Raw genomic sequence first — 22,502 nt, 5'->3', positions numbered from 1 at the left:
AATGAAATTTATAGAGAAATAGAGAAAATGAAAACAAAGTACCATGTATCTGATCTCTATACATAATATAATGTGTGACTAAAACAACAATGAAAAAGAAATGGACATTGTGAGGGGTTTCAATGGCTTCCCATTATACAGTTTAATGTTTTGATAGCCAGTGGAGTTTAATATTAAAATATTTCCAGTGCCCCTGTGAACTATTCTGTGGATACTTTTTACGAGCTAATTTTAAATGAATATGAGCGATGGGATGAAGCTTTTTCATTTGAACATGGTTTGTAAAAACAAAAAGCTTCCTGTGATAGCGTGGGTATGCTGAAAGCAGTACTGCACTGACATATTCAAACTTTACAGTACTCAAGTGATTTTTTTTTTCAGCGACTGTGGTAAGGCTCTTCTGAAAGTCTGTATCAGTCATAGTGAAATACTGCATTGGTTTTGATCTCTTTGCTATTCTGGAGAATGATAGTATATGAAAATGATTTTTCTTTTTTTATTGTCCTCATTTTAAGTGATGGCGGAGCAATGAATAGAACAATAATTTATTGAGTATTCACACACTGTATGTATACTTTCATTATACATTTATAGAAGACCTATTGTTTTGTGTTTTCTGCTGGAGGCTAGTCTTGTAAAAGAATAGTCTAGAATAGACTCACTCAGTGCATGTGTTGTCCATTTGCCTGTCAGCAATAGTTTTGACAGAAAAAACAGGGAGTTTGAGTGACTGCTGGTCTGTCTTAAGGTATGGTAATGAGGCTAATTAGGAGAGATGAGAGCTGAACTGGATATGTGAAGGCAATTATCCGTGAAACTTTTGTCATGCTTTATCTTTATCAGATCTCTCTTTCTCTATTTCTGGCATTTGCCAGTGACATGGGGAATGGAAATATTTGAAGTGATACATATTTTAGAAAAGCGAAGTAAAGAAGGAAGGCAGAGGGAAATTTATATGAGAACATCTCATTATTAAACTGTACAACTTAACAAGGATATTGTAGTTCAGCAAGAAAAAACTTTGCCTGTGTTATTCTTGTCACTTATATTTACATGAATTAAAATCAATTACTTTTTGTAATAATGAACTTACTAGGCACCTACATCTCCCCTGTTAAGTGTACATTGTTTTGTTTGCTCCTTTTATGTTATGAGTAGCTGCAGCAAGCATGTTATTAAACGTACTTGAAAGAAAAGCATGCAAAGAGCATGAAAAGAGAAAAGAAAAGCATGCAAAGAGCATGAAAAGGGAGTGAAAAGGCATTTAATTGTAAATTTTAAAAAAAGCTGAAATTTTCTCATTTCTGTTTTCAGGAGGCTAGTGCGTTTTACTTTCAGACTGTTTCTTACACCAATCTAGTACAAACTGATTAAAAAAGAAGCACTGAACAGAGCAAATGAAAACCAGGTGTCACAAGTCTTGATGAATCAATGCACATAATCCACAAAGAAAGAAGGTGATAAATGAAACTTGCGCATTAATGAGACCATAACCAGGCTCAATTACTAGGCCATTTTGAAGAGCCATAGTAACTTCACACATCTTTTTATGTTAGAGGGAAAAAATTACATCCTCCGAGCTCTCTGCACGCTCTTGCTTCTTACACTATGTCAAAAGACAGTATATGTCTAATCCACTTTTAAAGAGACTGTAATGTTAAAGAAAAACCTAGCTATATAAGACATACTCAATGACTTTTTTAAAAGAAAAAAATCTACTTTATAATTTAGATCATTTTACTTGTACATTTTGTATGAGTCTACCAAATGTGCTTACAAAGTCAGATTACAGACTGCAAGTTGCATTTTATCGTAGTAGTATGTAGTCCTCTCTTCTGAACTTGCTAGAAGTATGGCAAGGAGTGTAGTGAATAGATATGTAATAAAGATCAATGCTTATGGCCCAGATATTTTTCCATTAAGCACCAGTTCTTTTTCTCAGATTTTGTTTTGTATTATGTACGTTAAGAGCTTTGAATTTACTGCTAGCAACAACATCACACATGTCCAGAATGCCAGCACAAAATACCTGAGGTCTACAGTAATAATCTTAAATCTTACATGAAGGACTGAATTGTATTTTGTGTCTTTAATTTCATTTGCTTTCAGTGATGATATGGAAAGTTGCTCGATCTCAGATAGACCCATTGCCCACTTGCTACTGTAAGATCTCCTTGTTCTGTAAAGCACAGCTGACTATTGCTGCCGTTCTTCATGCACACATGTACACACACAAAATCACTCTCTTCTTTCTACACTACAAAGACAGTAAAAGTGGTTTATTGCAGATTATGGTCCACAGCCATTAGCTTCTTAGGTAGCTTCTACTGATCTTTAGTGAAAAGCCTACCATTGCCTCCAAGAGAGAGTTTAGAGAACTCCTCTTTCCATGGGCTTTCATGTGATTGAGAAGATGAAAAACCTTAGCCTGCAGTCCACAAGAATAATAATAATAATTAAAAACAAACAAACAAACAAAACCCACCCAAGCCATAACTGGCTTGGCAGTTTTCTGCAGAACCAGAATAAGGGAATGACCACAGAAATGCCACTTACAGTCATCAGCAAAAGCAGTGCAACAGGCACGGGACCTCTTCCCATGCATGACACCCTTTCTCACTGTAGAGTTCATGTTTGGTTTTCACAGTTATAAAGATCTGGAATATAGCTTTGTGCAAGAGGGAAAACTGAAAACAATCTTTAGATCATTTATCTGTTACCTATCAGCTTGACTAAACAGAAACTCCTCATATGCAGTCCTGCTGCCTTCAGCTCCTCTTCTCCTCTGTTTACAGTCTGCTGTATTATGCACGACTGCTCGTTAGTATAAATTTACGAAGAACAAATGTACTCGTCTCCAAGTGTCACTGGGAAGAGAACTCAAAATCTTCTGATCCAATACCACAACTAAATAATTTAAGTAATTTTTCTAGTTGCAGAAGCTAACCTTTTTTTTAGTGTGTCTGGATGTCTTTACCGTATTTTCCTAACCAGTTGACAGTGGTGGTATACAAACACTTAAAACATTTAATTATAGTACGACACTGTTGCAAGAGGTTACCTATGGTACTCGTAACAAATAGGTTACTAATGAAGTGTCATTTCCTCACCTTATTTGGTTTGTGTTGCAACCTTAATTATATTTCGATTTTAGAATAAACTCTCAAAGTGGTGTACAGGGATTTGGCCACACGACTTGCATTAACATTAATCAAAATCGTGTGTCTGAATTCCCACCACACTAAAAATGTACCTTGGGATTGTTGATGGGGATTGGGGGGGGGGCACATGCAAAAGAAGGCTTCACCAATGGCTTCCTTTTGTTCTGAGTCATGTTCATGCTCTTCATACCTGAAATAAAAGATGGCAGTGAATACTGAAGCCCTTTGTTTTCAGGCTGTGTCAGTGAGGACAGTGACAATTCATGTTTCCTCACTTTAATCAGCATGAACCCGGCAAGTCCTTTTTGCTGTTATGCTGAGATGGCAACTGTAACCCAGGAGGAACAGTCATGTCTTTGGTGTAACCGCGAGATTTTGAACGTGAGGATGAAATACTGGTTCAGATAAAAATAAAGCTTCGTCTCCATCATCACCCTCTGTGCCAACCAAGGCTTTGTGAAAAACAGGGACTTTTTACCAGCAATTTGCATGCTGTTAGAATTTTGCGTTCTTCCGTATTTCCCTGTTTTGGTTGCAAGCAAAGTGTCAAATATTACTGTAGCGGAGGGTAACTGTTTCAGCAGTTCTTGCAGTCCTGGTGGAGGCAGTGCCCAGAGTTTAGTGAGACAGCCTGCTCAGAGCTCCTCCTGACAATTAAGTAGGCTCCGGGGGTTAGACTCATTTTGGTATGGTTGGCCATGGATTCAAAAGTGTCGGTGGGTTTTTTTCATGCATGTGTTGACCCATGATGGGTCACCGATTCAGAGACATGACTGTATCATGAGTTTAATACCAGAATATCTCACAGAACCAAAATGAAATCATGTCTTCAGGCCCTCTTTAATACACAAATGAAGTTTCCTCATTAAAAATAATTTTTTAAAAAGCTGCACATATTGCTCCAGTACCAAAATCAAGAGTTTCTCTCTGGGAATCAGAGCCAGTGAAGCTCAACTGCTTATAAGGCGACCATGGTTGTAATTGTGTTTTAGCAGCTATGTCTTCTCCTGGCTTCTTTGGAGCATCTTTAAAGAAAAAAAAATCTTAAAAGATGACATTCCATGTCTAAGCTTATCCATGCTTTGCATCAGAAGAAACCTCCAGAAAAAAACCTGAAGTTTCCTTGAATTTCCTATCTTGGAATGGTGGGTGCTGACTGACTGAAAAACAGGAAAAAGGAGTTTCATTTACTGGATTTCAAAGCAGTTACCTCATAAAATAAATAATAACTTTCCATAATGCTTTCCCATTAATCCATATATGTAATGCAAATGAATGAGTAAGAAGTTTCTTATCCTCCAAAGTTTACAGTGATTCCACCATGTCAAGACTCATTGATTTGGTGTAGCACCCCAAGACTCATTTAAGAAAAATATAGTTATGTCCCTTTGGCTGACTGAGGCTCTGACATTTAATAAAACCAGAACCCCAGGCATTTTCTTAATTTTTGTCTTAGGTCCAATCTTGCAAAAGCTTATGAATGCACTTAACTTTACACAGGTGAATAGGCTTATGAAAATAAATTAGATCTCTCCCATGCTTAAAATTCAGTACAACATTTTTTTTTTGTATGAGCAAGGCTTTTCTGTGCTGCTATAAAATTCATTTTTATTTCTACTTTATCACATTCAGATGCTTTCTTTGCTATGTTTTCTGTTTTAAACTAGCACTTTCAGAAATATAGTGTTCCCACTGTGGCATTGGCGAGAAAAAGAGGAAAGATGTGTTTGTAACTTGTATGGCTCCAATGAAATTGCTAATAAAGATTGCCTTAATCCTAGAATCCAACCAAAAAAACAGGAAAATTGCTAATGAACAAGCCAAGAGGTACTGTGTAATGAAACAGTTAAAGTAGCACTTGTTTCCTGGCAATGATAGAAAGGATTTTTTCATTTTTAAAAATTGTTTCAAAAGCATCTTTCAATGTACAGTCCTTTTCAGTTTGCATCTGTCTGCATCGTGAGCGATCCTTTCACCCCCTTTTCAAAGCCATATGAAGCTTGCAATGCAGAATAATTAAAACAAATCTTGAGTAAACTGTTTTGTGGAGATAGAAGTTTGATGGTTGAATATATAAAAAATTGTAACCAGATGTTGTGCAGAAGCCATAGTAGTTTAAAGATCATGAGCTTTTTCTTTTTTCTTTTTTTTTTTTTGTATGAAGCAAAAATACTCTAATTGAAGTTGTCAGCAGGAGTGAGACTAATATGCCTGTATTTGATTAAATAATAGTTTATTTAACATTCAGTGTGGCCCAAAATTGGCTGAGACTAAAATACAGAAACTTCTTACTTCAAATTTTTGTATTTAAATAGAGTGAAAAGTAAACCTAGTTAATGTTAACATTTTTGCTTGATATTCCCAACTATTCTATTATTTGTCCACTTCTGTGTCTCATTGGAATGCTGTGCTATCCATTGCACACACATTTTCTTCCTATTTTCTTATTAACTGGTTGGTTGATGGAAGAAATGGAAAAAGAAAGATGGGCAATAAAGTCTGGAATGCACTGGTTGATCAGAATTATTACTGAAATCTGGTAGAACTTAAGAGCATAACGGAAGCATCATCCAACATCCCTTCTTGCTAGTCTGTGCAAAGCACAGAAACTCCGGCAGACACATTAAGGGATATTCGTGCATGAAAAGGGTTGTGTGTTTTAAAAATACCAGAATATTGAAGTATGTGCAGTAGATTTCCTGGCAGTTATTTACTCTATATGGGATAGCAGTGTTTAATAGATAAACTCAGAAGTAGCAGTGGCTAAAATTATTTCACTAGATGATTGCTATTGTTTTCTATTGCTTCACTAATGAACATAGTGATGTCTTCTAAAGTCAGATGCTGAGATTCATTCTCTCTTTTTCTGTACTACTTTACTGCTTAAATAGCCCTGTAATCTTACGTGACGCTGTACATAAACAGGGGGATCCCCATCTTGCCTTCTGTGAGTAACTGTTGTTAAAACCATAGGAATTTCATTCTCGCTCTGCTCTTTGTAGCTGTTTGGCCTTTTGCGTAAGAAGGAACTGTGTGACTCATGATCCACAGACTGCACTGGATTTAAAAATGAACCATAAAGGCATGAGTTGCTTGGCTTATTGGTGGCATGTGTGTGCGTGCAGATACTTCCCGCAGGAACGCTTCGAAATCAGGAGTGAGATTAGGCATTTTTAAAGGCAGATCCGCCTTTAAAACAGCCCGATCCAATTGTCGAGGGATGTTGCCTGTGGTGGGGTTTCCCAGTGTTTTCCTTTGCCCCCTGCCGTGGGAGCAGCACCCTCTGGGTGCCCTCGCAGTACCCTCTAGTGACTGCAGCTGACTCTTACAGCCCAGCTGCTTCGTGCGCCTTTGCCTCTGTACTGGGACTGCACCCAGTGCTTTCAGCGGCACTGGTCTGTCACTGCCCCTACAACCTGCCGATAAACAGCAGACAAGGCCGAATTTGTAGGGAGACTGCAACGTTCTGTAGGAAACTTGTATTCCATTACGAAGCCATTAATCACTGAAATGGAGTAGAAATCACAGCCCCGGCTGTGCATGCAGTATGTGCTGCAGCGCTAGGGCTGTCGTTCCTGAAATGCAAAATTATGTAGGCCGTCTTGAACATAAGTCTACCGTGTCTGCCATGGTAGTGCCACGCATATGCCAGGGCTCCGAAGGTAGATGGCAAGGCCATGGTAAAATCAGCCAAGAATTGCCCTTCCCATAGCAAAAGCCAAGCTCAGTGCAGTCAGTCTTTTATCTGCTTTTTTTTTTTTCTTCTTCTATGTCTTAAACAGATTGGCATCAAATCAGTGCTAGCTCTGTAGGTTTTCTACCAACTTCTGCTCTCCTTGTGCTTTCTGCAATAGGTGGAGTTACACTGGGTATGAAATAGGAGAGGATTTGTTCTTTGGTTTGGCAAAGGAAGAGTTAGTTGCAAAACACCGATTTCTTGAATGTCGTAGCTAAGATGCTTAGCTTTACACTGCTCTACAGTAACTTGTGGAAGTTGTTCCCTCATTAACTCAGACTGCTATTAATAAAGGAAACAGGGCCTGGTATTTATATTTTAGGAATTATTTCTGGGAGGTATAACTCATCAGTAATTGCAACCTGATTTTGGAAAGGTCTTTCCTTATAAAAATCCATACATGTCACATCCACTTACATATTTGGGCATTATTCAAAAGAGCAATACTCCCTCTGTATCATGCCCAGATTTAAAGCCTGCTTTAGAGGGTCCAGGATGCTGGTCATAGACAGGTAGCATTGGCAGTCATCCCAAAATCTCCTCAAAGGGTTCAGAGGCTGTTACCGCATGAATCATTCAGTGTTCCCCACACCTTCCTCATCTTCCTGCTGATTTTACTATCAGGGTTTCACAGCCATGAAGTTTCCACAGCCATGTCCATTTCCATACGACTAGCCACTAAGGTGTGAAATCCTAGTCCATGACACAGAACCAAAAAATGTTTCCTATAAAATATATGTAGGAAATAAAGGCCCTTCTCTTTTCAGTTCCTGAAAGAGGGCTTTTGGCAAAGATGCTGATGAAATGGAAGATTATTTTTTTTCTCCTAGAGAAAAGGCATGTCGTTATAAATGTGCTCCTTTCTGCTGTATGTCTTTTTCATTCTCACTCCTAAAGATCCTAAAGGTGATAAAGAAAGGGAGTGAAAACAATTTGACATTCACTGTTAAGGAAAACCTGAATTAAATTGAAAAGTGAATTCTTAAGTGTCAGAGTTTTTGTTCCGTCAGTAAGAGAGAAATGGCTTTGAATATAGCCCATTTGCAAGTAGCAGCTATGATTTTGTACAGCATGTCTAAATTTAAAGGTTTCTTTTTATTTCAAAGTTGTGTACGTGGGGCTTCTGGAGGCTGGTTTCAAAATCGGATGAATTGTGATACTAGCAGGTGGAAGGTAAAAGGGAAACTTTTTTCCTGTCATTTTTTGCCTAAATAGCAAATCTGATGTATTGATCAGTAGAACGGGACCAAACAGTTCCTTTTTGAGCCCGTGTCCGAGGTCTGCACAAATACCTGAACACATTCAGGCAACCCAATGGCCTTTGCCTTTCCAGTCACAACATGGATGCAGCCACAGCTGCTTGCGAGCGAGGCTGCGGAGCTGTTTCGCTGACACCACTTTAGAAAGGAAGTGGAGGGCTTGTTTTACAAGGCATTCCTGCGCAGTCAGCTTCATTTAAGAAGCCTCCAAAGGATGTGAAAAATAAGTTAACTGTGGGCTCACAGGATGGTTTTCGCTGTGTCTCTCCTTCCAGCCTGGTGCTTGATTTCTTGAGTGCCATTTTCCAGTCCTTCGCTGCGCTCTGAACTAAAGCCTGAGTATGCGACAGGGTGGGTACGTTTCTTCCTCGGCATTCAGAACTCATGATGGAAAACCCCGCTAAGTTATATGTTTCTCTCATACTGCTCTTGTCAGGCTCGTACCATTTAAGAGAATGACTGCCCCCAGCAGTATGCTCACCTCGCCACTTGAATTAGAAACAATTCCTTCGGTGAAATGCAATCTGTAGGAGTGATTCTGACAATGCAGATTTTGAAGCTGGTGTCTTAAGCAATTTAAGAACCACTTTCTTAAAGGTAAGAAAAAAATTAGACTAGGGATGCTGGAAGCACTGCTCTGCAGTTACAGTATTCTCTCTGTGCAGATGTGAATGAGTATAAAAAGTACAGAGGGCATACCAGTTTCTAAGGCTGCGAAGGCAGAAAAGCCACAAATCCTGCATGAATGTTATTAAGATAAATATTGTTTATTATTTGGGTTTTTTAAAAATTGATTTCCCTACTGGGTGATTCTCCTAAAAAAAAAAAAAAAAGAAGAGGTTAAGTCAGTTTAGTTAATGAGGTTAAGCTTGATTAATAAGGAATTCAGAACATTCCTTTGTGCACACCAGTTACCATGACTTTCCTTGTGCTTTTACATGCTCCTACTGCCTCTAGTATTGCACCAGGAAACACTTGTTTTTTCCCTTTCCTTTCCTTTCCTTTCCTTTCCTTTCCTTTCCTTTCTTTTCCCTTCCTTTCCTTCCCTTCCCTTCCCTTCCCTTCCCTTCCCTTCCCTTCCCTTCCCTTCCCTTCCCTTCCCTTCCCTTCCCTTCCCTTCCCTTCCCTTCCCCTTTATCTTCTTTTCTCTTTTCTTTGTTCTCTTTTCTCTCTCGTTTCTCTTTGTTCTCTTTTCTCTCTCTTCTCTTCATTCTCTATTCTCTCTCTTCTCTTTTCTTTGTTCTTCTCTCTCTTCTCTGTTCTTCTCTTTTCTCTCTCTTCTCTCTTCTTTGTTCTTCTCTTTTCTCTCTCTTTTCTCTCTCTTCTCTTTTCTTTGATCTTTTATTTCTCTTCTCTTTTCTCTCTCTTCTCTTTTCTTCTTCTCTTTTCTCTCTCTTCTCTTTTCTTTGTTCTTCTCTTTTCTCTCCTCTTTTCTTTGATCTTTTATTTCTCTTCTCTTTTCTCTCTCTTCTCTTTTCTTCTTCTCTTTTCTCTCTCTTCTCTTTTCTTTGTTCTTCTCTTTTCTCTCCTCTTTTCTTTGATCTTTTATTTCTCTTCTCTTTTCTCTCTCTTCTCTTTTCTTCTTCTCTTTTCTCTCTCTTCTCTTTTCTTTGTTCTTCTCTTTTCTCTCTCTTCTCTTTTCTTTGTTCTTCTTTTTTTTTTTTCCCCAACCTTATGTTATATCACAGATTTTAAGGTCTTCAGTCATTATGCTGTGGCTCTGTGTTGAATTCCATGAAATGTTTCCTATCAAACTAGGAGACCATATGCCCATGTTGGCCTAAAATTCTCAGTGCATCATGTACCAGAAATAGAAGCTGGTAAAGATTCTTCAGAGATTGTGTTCACTTGTTCCAAAGACCTGGTTTGTTTATGGAAGGGATGCTTGCAGTACATAAACACTATTTAAGGAGAAATGTCTCCAAAATACAGAACAGTTGTTCTCTTCTCCTTCTCATCTTAATGGTATTTTTAAGAAAAGCTATACAACACCCTATATTGAGTCTCATTTACAAGTAGGCATTAAGATCTTGATAGGAAAGAGCAAGCAGAAAACAATTTTTGTAAAACCTGCATTAGATGCCTCACTTGGTTCCTCGTAAACATTCTGAAATTATTTACACTGGAATTTAAGAGTAGGTTTCTTCATTTTTAGTAGCTGTACAGTTTTACGGACTGCAACCTGTAACGTTCAGTCATGGATGTCGGTCTATTTTCATTAATACTTTTATAGCCATGAAATTTAAAATATTTTCTTTTTCAAGGCAAATGAATATGAATGAAGGCTAAAATTGATAGCCTCTCACTGAAGGAAGACTCACAAAATCCTTGAGGCTGGAAGGCAGCTCAGGAGATCATCTAATCCAACCCTGCTGCTCAGAGCAAGGTCAGCCAGAGCAGGGTGCTCAGGGCTGTGTCCCGTCAGGCTTTGAATATCTCCAAGGACTCCTCTCAGGGCAACCTGTTCTGTATTCAGCCACCCTCACAGTAAAAAACCCTTTTCCTTGATGTTCACATGGAATTTCCTGCATTTCAATTTATGCCTTTCCCTCTTGTCCTCTTGCTGTGCACCACTGAGAAGAGCCTGGCTCCATCTTCTCTACTTTCCCATCAGGTGCATATTAATAAGATCCCCCTGTGCCTTCTCTTCTCCAGGCTGCACAGTCCCAGCTCTCTCAGCCTCTCCTTGTATGACAGATGCCTGAGTCCCTCAGTCATCTTTGTGGCCCTTCACTGGACTCTTTCCAGTACATCCATAGTTTTCTTGTACTGGGGAGCCCAGCACTGGACACGGCACGCTCCAGGTGTGGCCTCACCAGGGCTGAGCAGAGGGAAGGATCACCTCCCTCAACCTGCTGGTAACGCTTTGCCTAATGCAGCCCAGGAGGCTTTTGGCACTTTAGATGGGTTAGCTTTAAAAAATACAAATACAGGGTTTGTTGGGTTTTCCCCGCCCCCCCTTTTCTTTTTCAGGAGATACCTCCCTAGATGGGTGTTGGGGTTGCTCACAGCTCTATTCCATTCTTACTTCCTAAAGCTATCAAAAGGGAAGCCATCAAATATTTTTGCTGAAAGTGGGATCACAGGACAGAATTAGATTATTATGTTAGAGCTAACCACTTAGACACAGACTCTGCCTTATTGTCTTGTTATCTGGAAGTGTTTGGAATGGATTGGATTAGATGAAAATGTCCATTATAAAAAGGCCACTACTTTTCAATATTTACCACACCGTGGTATCTGGGATACCACAGTTTCTCCCTAAGCTCACAATAGGAAATAACTATGGTAATTGTGTGGTATGGGTTGGCAAATGTTGATTTTTCTGAATGGAAACCATTCTAGCAACAGCAACAAGATCTGCAGTGAGAGTGCAGTCCTAAGCATATTGAAAATAATAGGTGGACATAGTCCACTTTGGATCCCGCCCTAGTAAGAGCTTTCTCAAGGGGACTGTGTGAGACTCAAATTATAGTTACTTCAGTTCCTGAAGAAGTATATAAGCTATAGTTGTCCATATGAAACATTTTCTTGTTATATTTTTTCTTTAATTAAAATTAATGGTCCTAAGGGGAATTATTTAACGTACATGTAACAGGTAAATGTTACCTCACTGGTTTTCACCGAGAGGTAGACACCTAATTGACATTTCCTCTCTGAGTTCTGAAGACTTCTATGAAAACTTTAGATCCTCATTTTGTAAGTTTGAATTAGCAATTATTCTCCCAGTGTAGTTTCCAGATTTGGGGTGCAAATTTGGGAGTGTGTAGGTGATCAAAAGTCAGTGGGACTGAGGCTTCTGAGACACTTAATGGCTTTTGAAATTTTTACCCCTGAGGAGCCTTTCCCCTGCTGATTTTGGCAGCCCTCAGCCAAAATCTACAAATGAGAGTTCCTCCTCTCAGCTGCTGGCTTTCTGAGCCATTTTCTATATAAATAGAGATCACGTGGACTTTAATAAGGTCAGGGAATGTTTTTTAAATGTCTGTGATTTTTTTTTTACTCAAAACTTAATTTTGCCCATCTGATTTCTGTGGAAGTGGGAACAGATGCCAGAAGCTGAGAACTCCAGCAGCTTTGTGCTCACGCTTACAGCAGAGCACTTGCGGGATTGGGACCCTCAATTACTATCACATGTAGAGTTACATATTGGCTCTTAGCTGAGATCTGCAAATGCACTCTGGTTCTTCTACCAGGTCAAAGCTAGGGGTGTTTAAGGAAATATGGACGTGTCTTTGCTCCATTTTTGTCTGTTCATTTGATGAGTGAGATTACTTCATGAAAGAAGGGATATGTGGGGTGCCTTCTTGAACATAAATCCTCTGGTATTGATGCCTAAACTTAAGCACCTAATTCCATGTTTGGGCACCTTCATAACTGGCTCTTTATCTCAGAAATTGAGTCTGTTTATAGCAAAGTCTAACTATTGATTTAGATTCCCCATTTGCGGCAGCAGGGCTTGGATATTTTTGCCTTGTGCCAAGAAAGGAGCGAGCCAGAAGCATTTCCAGTTTTCTCGATGTCTCTTTCAGTGTGCTTAGTTCTGAGGGTACTACTTTTATCCACTTACCGATGGGAATAAGAGTGGTCTAATTTTGTACTTTTTATACTGTTTATGTTGTGTTTCTAATTTGAAAAAATGCAAGAGGCTCGTAATGACTTTTTCTTAGATTTGTTCTCTAACAAAGTCTGAGCTTGTTTGGAAGCACACGGCGTTCGGAAAGGAGCAGCGGTCTGTGTGTATGAGTGCTGAGTTTTCAGGCAGCCGTTCAGCATTGGAACTGCTGCGTGAATCTGTTTCAGCAAAGTGCTAGTGGAGAAAGGTTTATATTATTTAGGAGCAAGGATTGCAGTTACCAAACCAGGCTCGTTCTGTCCTGCTTTTGCACAGTAATGCACCTACCTAACCATTTTTTGTAGGGAATAGTATTATTCCTAAATTGGACTTCTTTTATTAATCTTACTTTTGATTGCTTCTTATAGGTACTGTTTTAAAACTGCCTGGGTGGACAAGCTGATTTAGAAAAGTGGGAATATGTTTAGCCAGAAACTTAGCAATTTTTGCAGCAGTTCCTAAAAAGGACTGATAAGACCTGTTGCAATACTAACATCATAATACTGGTGAAGATGCTGAGGGATGCTGCTGGCAGCTTTTTACTGTGTTAGGTGATAAACTGTGAAAAGAAAACAGGTCACAGATTTAGGCGGACTGTAGTTTAAATACTCGTGAGCACACCTCAGCGAGTCGATGTACAGGAGGAAGGGAGAAAAATTGTGCTACATGGGGGCAAACAAAGACAATCGGGGCTTTCTTCTTGAGCAGCTGCAGCCAGTTCCACTAATGGAAGTGCAAGAGCAGAAACTGGCAGCACAAGGTATGCGTTCGTTTTTACAGATGGCAATGCAGACAAGTTGGTAATTGAGAAGGAAGTCGTGTACGTGAGCTGTTTGACGGGGGACAGCCCATTACAGTACTTTCCTGTGTAATTGACTCAGCGAGTTATTGGAGACAGAATTTCTATTCCTCTTGAATAGGTTTCAGTTGCTGCAAAATGACATCATTATTGTGTGGGAAATGCAGGTTTCCAGGTTGCTTTTTTTTTTCTTTTTTTTTGCTATTGGTGTTAATAAAAATTTTAAAGTTAATTTTTGTGTTGCCTCCATGGAAGTCTGTGTTGTGCTGCTGGTAGTCAGTGGCAAAATGCACCAGAAGCGAGATCATACCATACTGTGGTAGCTGCTGTTTAAGGCACTGGAAGAGATTTAAGGATGATCAGCCTGTGCAAGTTGAAGGATAAGACCTTAAAAATACATTATATCTAATAAAAGACGGTTGAAGGAAACTGCTTTCTAAAAAATCATACTTTGTATAAAGTGTTTAAGGAAATATTTAACTCTTTGCAAACCAGACTAACATATAGTTCTACCAGAAAATAGTTCTCAGTGTTCATTACAAATACCTCATACCATAAATATGTATATGTGTATTTATTTAGGCTGTGTATATGTATTTGGCCCAACAGAAGATCACATGTTTTTTTAACACACAGTGTTTAAAAATCAGCTGCCACTAACTGTGGCAAGGAGGTCTAACCTGCAGAAAAAGTTTTGTTGTTTCATATTTCTGCCACTGCAGATCTTGAGGGGGAAACTGTGAAATTACCTTGCATCCCTGTTTGGATTAACAAGGAGATATACACTGTGAACTACATAATTTTCACTGCTAAATGCTTAAACGAAAATGAGTAAGTCATTGTAAAGTGTATTGAGATTATTTCTGTGATCCCATAGTTGCATGCAGCTCTTAACGGATGATGAAAATGATGGTAAATTCCTGCCTGTGGAGCTCAGGCTCTGGCTGAAGGTGGGTGTCCAAAGCTGATTCCCTTCCAGCACAGTGGCCAAGGTTGGGTCAGCTGTTACTTGGGGGAGGAAATAAAGGTGAGGAGGTGACGGCAGTGGAGACATCCAACAGCAAGTGATTTAGTGGCTTCTTTGCATAGCTATGTTTTTCTTAATTTAATCATTTATTTTGGTGAGCCATTGTTTTACTTTGGTAGCAATCATGACATCCTAAACTAATATCTTACTAAATTCTTTTCACTTAGTAGGACACAGATATTGTAGTTTGCTGCCTGTTTTTTGGGGTGGTTTGGGTTTTTTTTTTGAGTAGCGAATGCCACCGTCTCTCAGGTAGCTTTACAAAATACAGGGAAATGCTGCGAATGCTGGGACAAAATCTACTCATCTGCATTTTTGCTGCTGATAAAAAATAATTGCAGTTTACATGCACATTAAAATATTTACTGTCCCTAAGGGATCAGGGGTAGGATTCTGAAAGGCTGCGCTAGCAGTAATGTTTAATTTATTATCTGGGTTTTTTTCCCTCTCTAAAACCCTCCTGATTCCTCCCATTAAAAGTTTGTAATACAGCATATATCATAAAAAGATGCTGTCACAATAGAGCATTAAAAATTCCACTAAACTTTTTATATGAATTAGGTGTGTAATTTTAACTTTCCTCTTGGCATTTTTACTCTCTTCCTACCTTGCCTTTCCTAACCTCTTTCTTATGCATCTTTCAAATACAGCTTTTTAATGTAATTGCTCTTGAAAATGTCGTAGATGAAGAGTTTAGATTTGGCACATTAAATTGACTTCATGAGGCATCTGTTAACTCATAGTTAAGGTTGAAAACAACTTCTACTTTAACACTCTGCTTTATGTGTTTTGCTTTTTCTGACAACTTATGCTTTGGGGCCGAAAATTTGCTGTGCCTGATCTATTCCTGAAAGCTGTCCAAGTTATAAAGGGAAGAAAACCCAATGACTTTCTTTTTAATTTAGACATAGTTACAGCAAAAGCAACTAAAATTTTAAAATGTGAAACTTTACAGAGACATAGTTGTGGCTGTTTTCATAGCTGAGAGAGAAAGCAGTTTTGATTAAACACATTCAGAAAGGTCTGAGTACCTCTGCAGCCAAAAGAAATGAGGACTGAAAAATTCTTTTCCCATCCTAAACAGAAGAAACTAGCGCTTACTCCAACATCCAGGTGCTGCCTTGCTGCCCAGGTTTCAAACTTCAATTAGCCTCGCCCAAACTCAAAAGAACTAAATACCTCCTCATATAAGAAGGACAATACCTGGAAAGACCTAGCAGGTGTGAAACCAGAAACTCCTAAATACTCACGGCAGTGCAAATGCAACATACACAGATGTAACCATGAGTGCATTATACTGTTTTCCTGACGGGAGTGGTAGCAGCCCAGTGATTACAGGTATGAGACCAGCTGCTTACAGCTGATCCTCTCCCCAGCAGGTCACCTGGCTCACACTGAACTGAGCGCCTGCAGGTTTCCTGGTGCTCCCCTTTTGGACCTCCCATGTTGCCAGAGAGCATCCAGAGTCAGTGTTTTGTCTTTTTTTCAGTGAGGCATGTATGGTTGTAGTCCCCAACTTTGTCACTGGAAGTAGGTCAGGCATATGCTTATTCTTGGGTAACACCTATGATTTCTCTGCACCCCGTGTTCTGGAGCTGTGATTACAACGTGCTCTGTTTCTGGCATGGTAGGAAAGCCAGAGATGGTAAAAAAATGCACTCAGGCTTCATCGTATTGTCGTTTTGTGATGGGGAAGTGAAAGTAATCAGCAAAAAGACAAGTTTTGTTGTGTCCAAAACCAAGAGGGTGATGTAAGAAAAATGCTTGGCTGACGCTTGTGGAGCCTATTTGAGTTTCTAAAAGCATCTTCTGGCAGAAAGTTTGAAAACAGGATGTATCTGGCACTAGCAGAGTGTCAGGCACCGTTGCTTAGTCTAGCTAGCTAAAAAGACACAGTTCCTGAGCAGTGTTTTTGGCTGTGTTTTTATAATATATATTTTGCTACATGAAGTTCCATTGAAAAAATAACTCAAAGTTCAGTACATTTTAAAATATATTTTGTGTAACTGTAGAGTGTAATGAAGCTTCTCCGTGGCTACAAAATTTGAAATCATATAAACTGTACGGTCATCTTTTTAAATTCTAAAGCAGGTTTTTATGAAAAAGAAGGGCCTGATCCTGTCAAGATGCCCGAGTGAATTACTTGTTATGGTATTCTCTGCTGGTTTATTGCTTAGCAGAAAGCACTACTAATTTCCTTGTTTCTGTGAGGTGTTGGTAACTAGTGAAAAGCATTTAAGGAGTTAAAAAAAAATTAGGCATTCGGGCTTGACGATGTATATACCAAGTTTCAGACTTGTTCAATTTGAAACGGTCAAGATATGAAACCATAAAAAATGTGAGTAAATACTCTGCATATCAAGGGTTGTTATGCAATTACATGCTTTCAGCATGGTTCTTACTGAGGGAAAACAGTAGAGAGATCTGCAAGACATGTTCAGTGAATAATTACAAACTTTCATAGCTTAGCTACATAAAAATAATAATCCACTTGTTGCTTTGCTACTACTAAAATACTAAAATGTGTGCATACTTTTTTTCCCCAGAGTAAAGCCACTATGATTGTAGATTTGTTAGAAAGTTATCTGAAAAACTTGAACTCCCCTCTGCCTCCACCCCCCCATTTTGGCCAATCTCCAAATTATAAACAGCTGAACTGATTTAAATAAAGTTTTCAGTACCAAAAAAGAAAAGAAAAAAAAAGTTACATCTGGGCTGACAAAAACATGCGCCGAGTTTCAGCCCAATGTGATTTGAGACAACCGTGATATTAAACGCCCAGACCTAGGAACTGGAATGGAAATGGAGACAGGCTCTTCGCTGCACTGGCCCCTTCAGGATTTGGGATTGTAATGTAGTGGTTATAAGGCTCCAGATGATTAAAGTTTGACTCAGTAGATACATATTTTAGTTTTTCAGACCCTTTTGGCTTATTCTTCCAAGGATGTACAGGAAATTTTCATGGATCACTCCAGCTAGTGCTAGTGGCATTGACTGCAGACTGAAACCTTTTATCTGTGGCTCAAACCCTCCCATGACTAGTTATGTCAGCTTACCTGTTCTGTGCTGATCTTAAGAGATTAACTATGTTAAGTATGTGTTCACATTTGAAAAAGAGCAAAAGGTTCCATAACGTATTTCCTGAAAATGCTGGCTACAGTGGTGCTTAGCAGAGCACTTGAGCGCATGGCTGGGTTTTATGGAGGCTGTGGGCCATAGCTGTTGCGCTGACTTTGCTGGATTGGAGCTCAAGTGCCTGTTCCTTTGCAAGACTACCTGGAAAACCAGCAATATTGGCCATTATTACTGACTAGTACAAATGCTGAGTATGCAAAGCCAAACAGACTCTTGCAGAAGTATCATCACTAACAGTAGAAGTATCATCACTAATTAACATTTAACACACACAAAAAAATAATCACATAATTTATGTTGGCCAGTAACTTTTATAAAACTTGGTATGTGGGAAGTAAAGGCCTAGGTTTTTGTTTTGTTTTAAGAAACTGTATTGGTTTAAGAAGAGAGGACTGCAGGCATTGTAGGCTTTTAATATCAGTCTCCATGTTTTCTTGCAGACATCATCAAAATTTCTCAGGTGTATTTTGACAAGCATGTCTGTTCTGTGGTTAGTGGGATCTGGGAGTCAAGAATATTTAGTCCAATTCTGCAATAGTCCTGTTTCACCCCAGGAAATCCATTCTAAAGCTGTGTGTCCCTACTATGAAAAGCTATTTCATAACCAAAAAGCTCAACAAAGTAACAGCATTTAAGTTTTTCCAGAGGTGTTTTAATTCTTAATTTATTAGTATATGTAATCTATGTTGGAACACTTAGGTAGGGGAATAATCATTGTTGATTATCCTGTAAGGTCCTTAAATAGTACAGAAATAAGAGAAGGTAAAGAAAGATAAGATGCAATGCTTAGAACAGCGTGTAAGATGATTTTACACACTTTGCATTAAATTTAGGGAAGGATGTTTATCTGGACTACTTTGAGATTTTAAAAAAGAAAAATTGTTTGTGAGTACTAAATAAGCACAGGTATACATTTTTGATACATATAGCTACTATGAGGTATTTTGTAGATTGTTGCCAGCTGTAGTCATTGTATTACTTCATTGCAACTAATGTCAACTTTGAATCAGATCTTTCTTTAAAGAAGAGAGAAGAAATGAGTTACTTTTGTCAATGTTTTAAAGATCATAGAATCATACAAAAGTTTGGGTTGGAAGGGACCTTAAAGATCATCTAGTTCCAACCCCCCTGCCATGGGCAGGGACACCTTCCGCTAGAGCAGGTTGCTCAGAGCCCCATCCAACCTGGCCTTGAACACTGCCAGGGATGGGGCATCTACCACCTCTCTGGGCAACCTGTTCCAGTGCTTCACCACCCTCACAGTGAAGAATTTTTTCCTAATATCTAATCTAAATCTGCCCTCTTTCAGTTTAAAAGTTACCCCTTGTCCTATCACTACACTGCCTGATAGAGTCCCTTCCCATCTTTCCTGTAGGCGCCCCTTGGGTACTGGAAGGCTGCTCTAAGGTCTCCCTGGAGCCTTCTCTTCTCCAGGCTGATCAACCCCAACTCTCTCAGCCTGTCTTCATAGGACAGGTGCTTCAGCCCTCTGATCATCTTCATGGTCCTCCTCTGGACCCACTTGAGCAGGTCCATTTCTTTCTTACGCTGGGGGCCCCCAAGCTGAACGCAGTACTCCAGGTGGGGTGTCACGAGAGCAGAGTAGAGGGGCAGAATCACCTCCCTCGACCTGCTGGCCATGCTTGTTTTGATACAGCCCAGGATATGGTTGGCTTTCTGGGCTGCAAACACCCATTGCTGGCTCAAGTCCTTCTCTGCAGGGCTGCTCTCAATCCACTCATCACCCAGCCCATATTTGTGCTTGGGATTGCCCCGACCCATGTGCAGGACCTTGCACGTGGCCTTGTTGAACTTCATGAGGTTCGCACAGGCCCACCTCTCAAGCCTGTCATTCAGCATTCAATGAAGATTTCAGTGTTACTACACCTTCTGTCACCATTCAGGTGTGTGCAAATGCAGCCTATAAAGTAGACCGCTCTCCCTATATTTTAAAAGTCTTCTGTGACTTCGTAGAGGGTATTTCCCAAACTCAAGGAACACAAACAGAAATGACCGGGTGGAAAGACTGACTCAGATTAAAACTCCACTTGGTTAATACACCACACCAAGAAGCCATAGGGCGGCAGACAAAAAGTAGGAATGGAAAGGAACAGTTGTATCTGAATCCTGGCCATATACAGTCATTTCTACTTGGAAACTTCTCACCCTTCAAGTGGACCAAACTGGGGTTAGTTTAGTGAAGCTTTTATTGTACTCCTAAGGAAAATATTTCAGCAGCCAGGTGAAGCTGTGCAAGGATATGCAACCACAAAAAGAATTGGGAGCTTCAGTTTACTTGTAGGCAAGTGTGCCTTCCCAGAGTGAGCTGCGTCTCATACACACAACTAGTTACATGTTTGCTGAAGGACATCAACTGCCATTTAGTTCTCCCCTTAGCCAAATCGAGGAAAACATAGTATATTACTGTTTCTGATTTAAGAGACAAAGTAGGGGATGATGTAAGGGAGTGAGAGAGAGATTATCTTGACGACAATCTCGATTTTCTTGTATCACTTTAAAGTAGCACAACCTGCTGTACTAATGAAATTGTGTTCTTGGTTTAAAAGGGCAATTGTTAGCCTGACTTTGTGCTCACTAAAAACATTTCTCCAATCTTGTTAAATTATTGCACTCATTTCAGATTTTTATGGCTGTGCAGCTTACCAGCCCTCGTTTCTTTACGTTTCATTCATTTTCCTTGTATTGATGATTAATGGAGGATGTCGAACGTTAGAGTGAGCAGGCATCAGCAAATGCAAGATCATAATTAGTTTAGCTGACGAGGGCCTCTGATAGCACTTGCATCTGGATGGAAAAATTACCCTATAGGGAACTGGCTGCTCACCAGGTCTTTTTAGTGATACATTGTGAAACACCCGATGAATCAAATGCCCTTTCAATGCCAAGAAAGTGTTCCAGTCTTGAAGCCAAAATTATGTCTGCAGAAAGCTTTCCATTTGAAATGTATCAGAGTACAATTATAACCATTGTATTTTTTTGGCATGAACACCAGTCTTCTACAGTATGGACTGAAGTTAAATAAATTACTTAAATTTTATGAAACCCTGAAATTTTTACTTATAGTGTTAGTAATTTTTAATTTATAATAAAATTAGTTTTTACGCAGGCTGTTTTTCCCTGTACTCACCCATTCTTATCTTAGATGCTGAAGGTTTCTTAGTCATTTTTTTTCCTTTGCAAACAGGGAACAGAGTTGAAATTCTGATTTTCTTTTCAGCAAAAGAATTCCATTTCCTGGTTATTAGTATTTGTGCCCACAAACACAGCCTGACTTTTGTTTAAATGAGAAGTTTAATGAAATCATTACTCTGTAGAAAGAATTTAACGAGCAATACTCATAAACGTGTCTACTTTTAAATATTCCTGGATCATTATGAAAGCTGATGAATGCACAGCTCAGTCTGGTTAAAAATCAATTTGTATTGAGGAAAGTTGTACTGTGCCTTTCTTTGCCTGACTAAAATAAAACAAATAAATCTATCCATTGATGAGACAATGTTTTCTGAGTTTTCGGGTGAAGTTCAAAAGTCTCATTAAGAATACTGTACTTTTATTTGTTTGGCAGAGGTTACTCCTCGTTCATAGTGGGCTGTGGGAAATATATGGTAGCTTATACTGATTTCAGAACTAAGTGGGAAAGACTGGAACTGAATATCGTGTATTCAATTAATGAAGTATAATCTCTGTTAAAGTAATTAGTATGACGCAGATAGATACAAACTGTAATTAGTTGAAGTGGTGGTGTTTCAGAATTCTTGTTACCGATCACACTTTAAGTTCGAGCAAACTAAAAGGAAATAATCTGTTGTGAAATGTGGTGAACAAACCAGGAGAAGCTTACAGAATGTTCTCTGTCAGCTTCCAGAGGGGTTTTTCAGAATTTGCTGTTTAGAAACCATCATTAAATGCACAAAACCTGAAGTTCAAAAAGTTAAAGCTGTTATTCTGAAAAGGCTTTGGTGTTTCACACACCTCATCCATCACTCTAGGGTTAATTATAATGAAAATCAGTGGTGCCTATTAAGCACAATTGAACCTGACCTCATTATGGGCAGTGTGGTTTTATACTGTCATTGTTGCCAGTCTAGAGACAAAACTCCTGTGTTGATTTGTCCTAACTCCACAGCTCATGTGACTCACCTCTGACCTGTTTTTTTTTCTGTGTGTTTTTTTTTTTCTTTTTCTTCCCTATTTCAGAGACGTAGAGGCTCGGGTGTTTTTTGTGCCAATTGCCTGACCACAAAGACCTCTCTCTGGCGAAAGAATGCAAATGGTGGATATGTATGCAATGCGTGTGGCCTCTACCAGAAGCTTCACTCGGTAGGAAGAACTTACTGGTTTGTTCAGAAAAAAAGGGGTTATACAGCTAAGCTGGGCAGCTGTGGTCTTGTCTGGTTGTGTGATTAGTACCACTCCCTGGCCTGCAGTTAATTTCCTAACAGGGTTTTGCAGTATGGTCACTTTGGGATCAGATGTGATTCATTATGAAACAGGCTGGGATGCTGTGGGTAGACGTGTTTGAGATCACCAGTGATGCATTTAATTATTTTGATACAAAATAAGGGGAAAATTATTTCTTTTCTGGGAATTCCATTTAAAGGCATACAATATGTTGTGATGAAAGCTCTCTAAATTCAAGAGCCCTCATGTTCGTAATAAAAAAAAAAAAATTTCTTAAAGTTAGACATCACATCTATATCAAAAATATCCCTTGCTGTGGTTTTGTTTTCTTTCGCATCTCTTCCCCCC

The 22,502-nt window shown here is 39.1% G+C and overlaps 1 protein-coding gene across 10 annotated transcripts in view; it reads left to right on the top strand.

Moving 5' to 3' along the window:
* The window catches only part of TRPS1 (transcriptional repressor GATA binding 1), a 223,056-nt gene that overhangs the window by 189,232 nt on the left and 11,322 nt on the right, over positions 1-22,502 (top strand). For all 10 annotated transcript variants that reach the window (XM_069779938.1, XM_069779929.1, XM_069779939.1 and 7 more), the window contains one exon: positions 21,951-22,073. In XM_069779938.1, the coding sequence (XP_069636039.1) occupies positions 21,951-22,073 (123 nt within the window). The remainder of the gene's footprint in view (positions 1-21,950; positions 22,074-22,502) is intronic.

Source organism: Haliaeetus albicilla, chromosome 3 (assembly GCF_947461875.1).
Source record: "Haliaeetus albicilla chromosome 3, bHalAlb1.1, whole genome shotgun sequence".
Taxonomy (NCBI): domain Eukaryota; kingdom Metazoa; phylum Chordata; class Aves; order Accipitriformes; family Accipitridae; genus Haliaeetus; species Haliaeetus albicilla.
The sequence above is the reverse complement of the archived record's forward strand: the minus strand, read 5'-3'. Positions and strand labels throughout refer to the sequence as shown.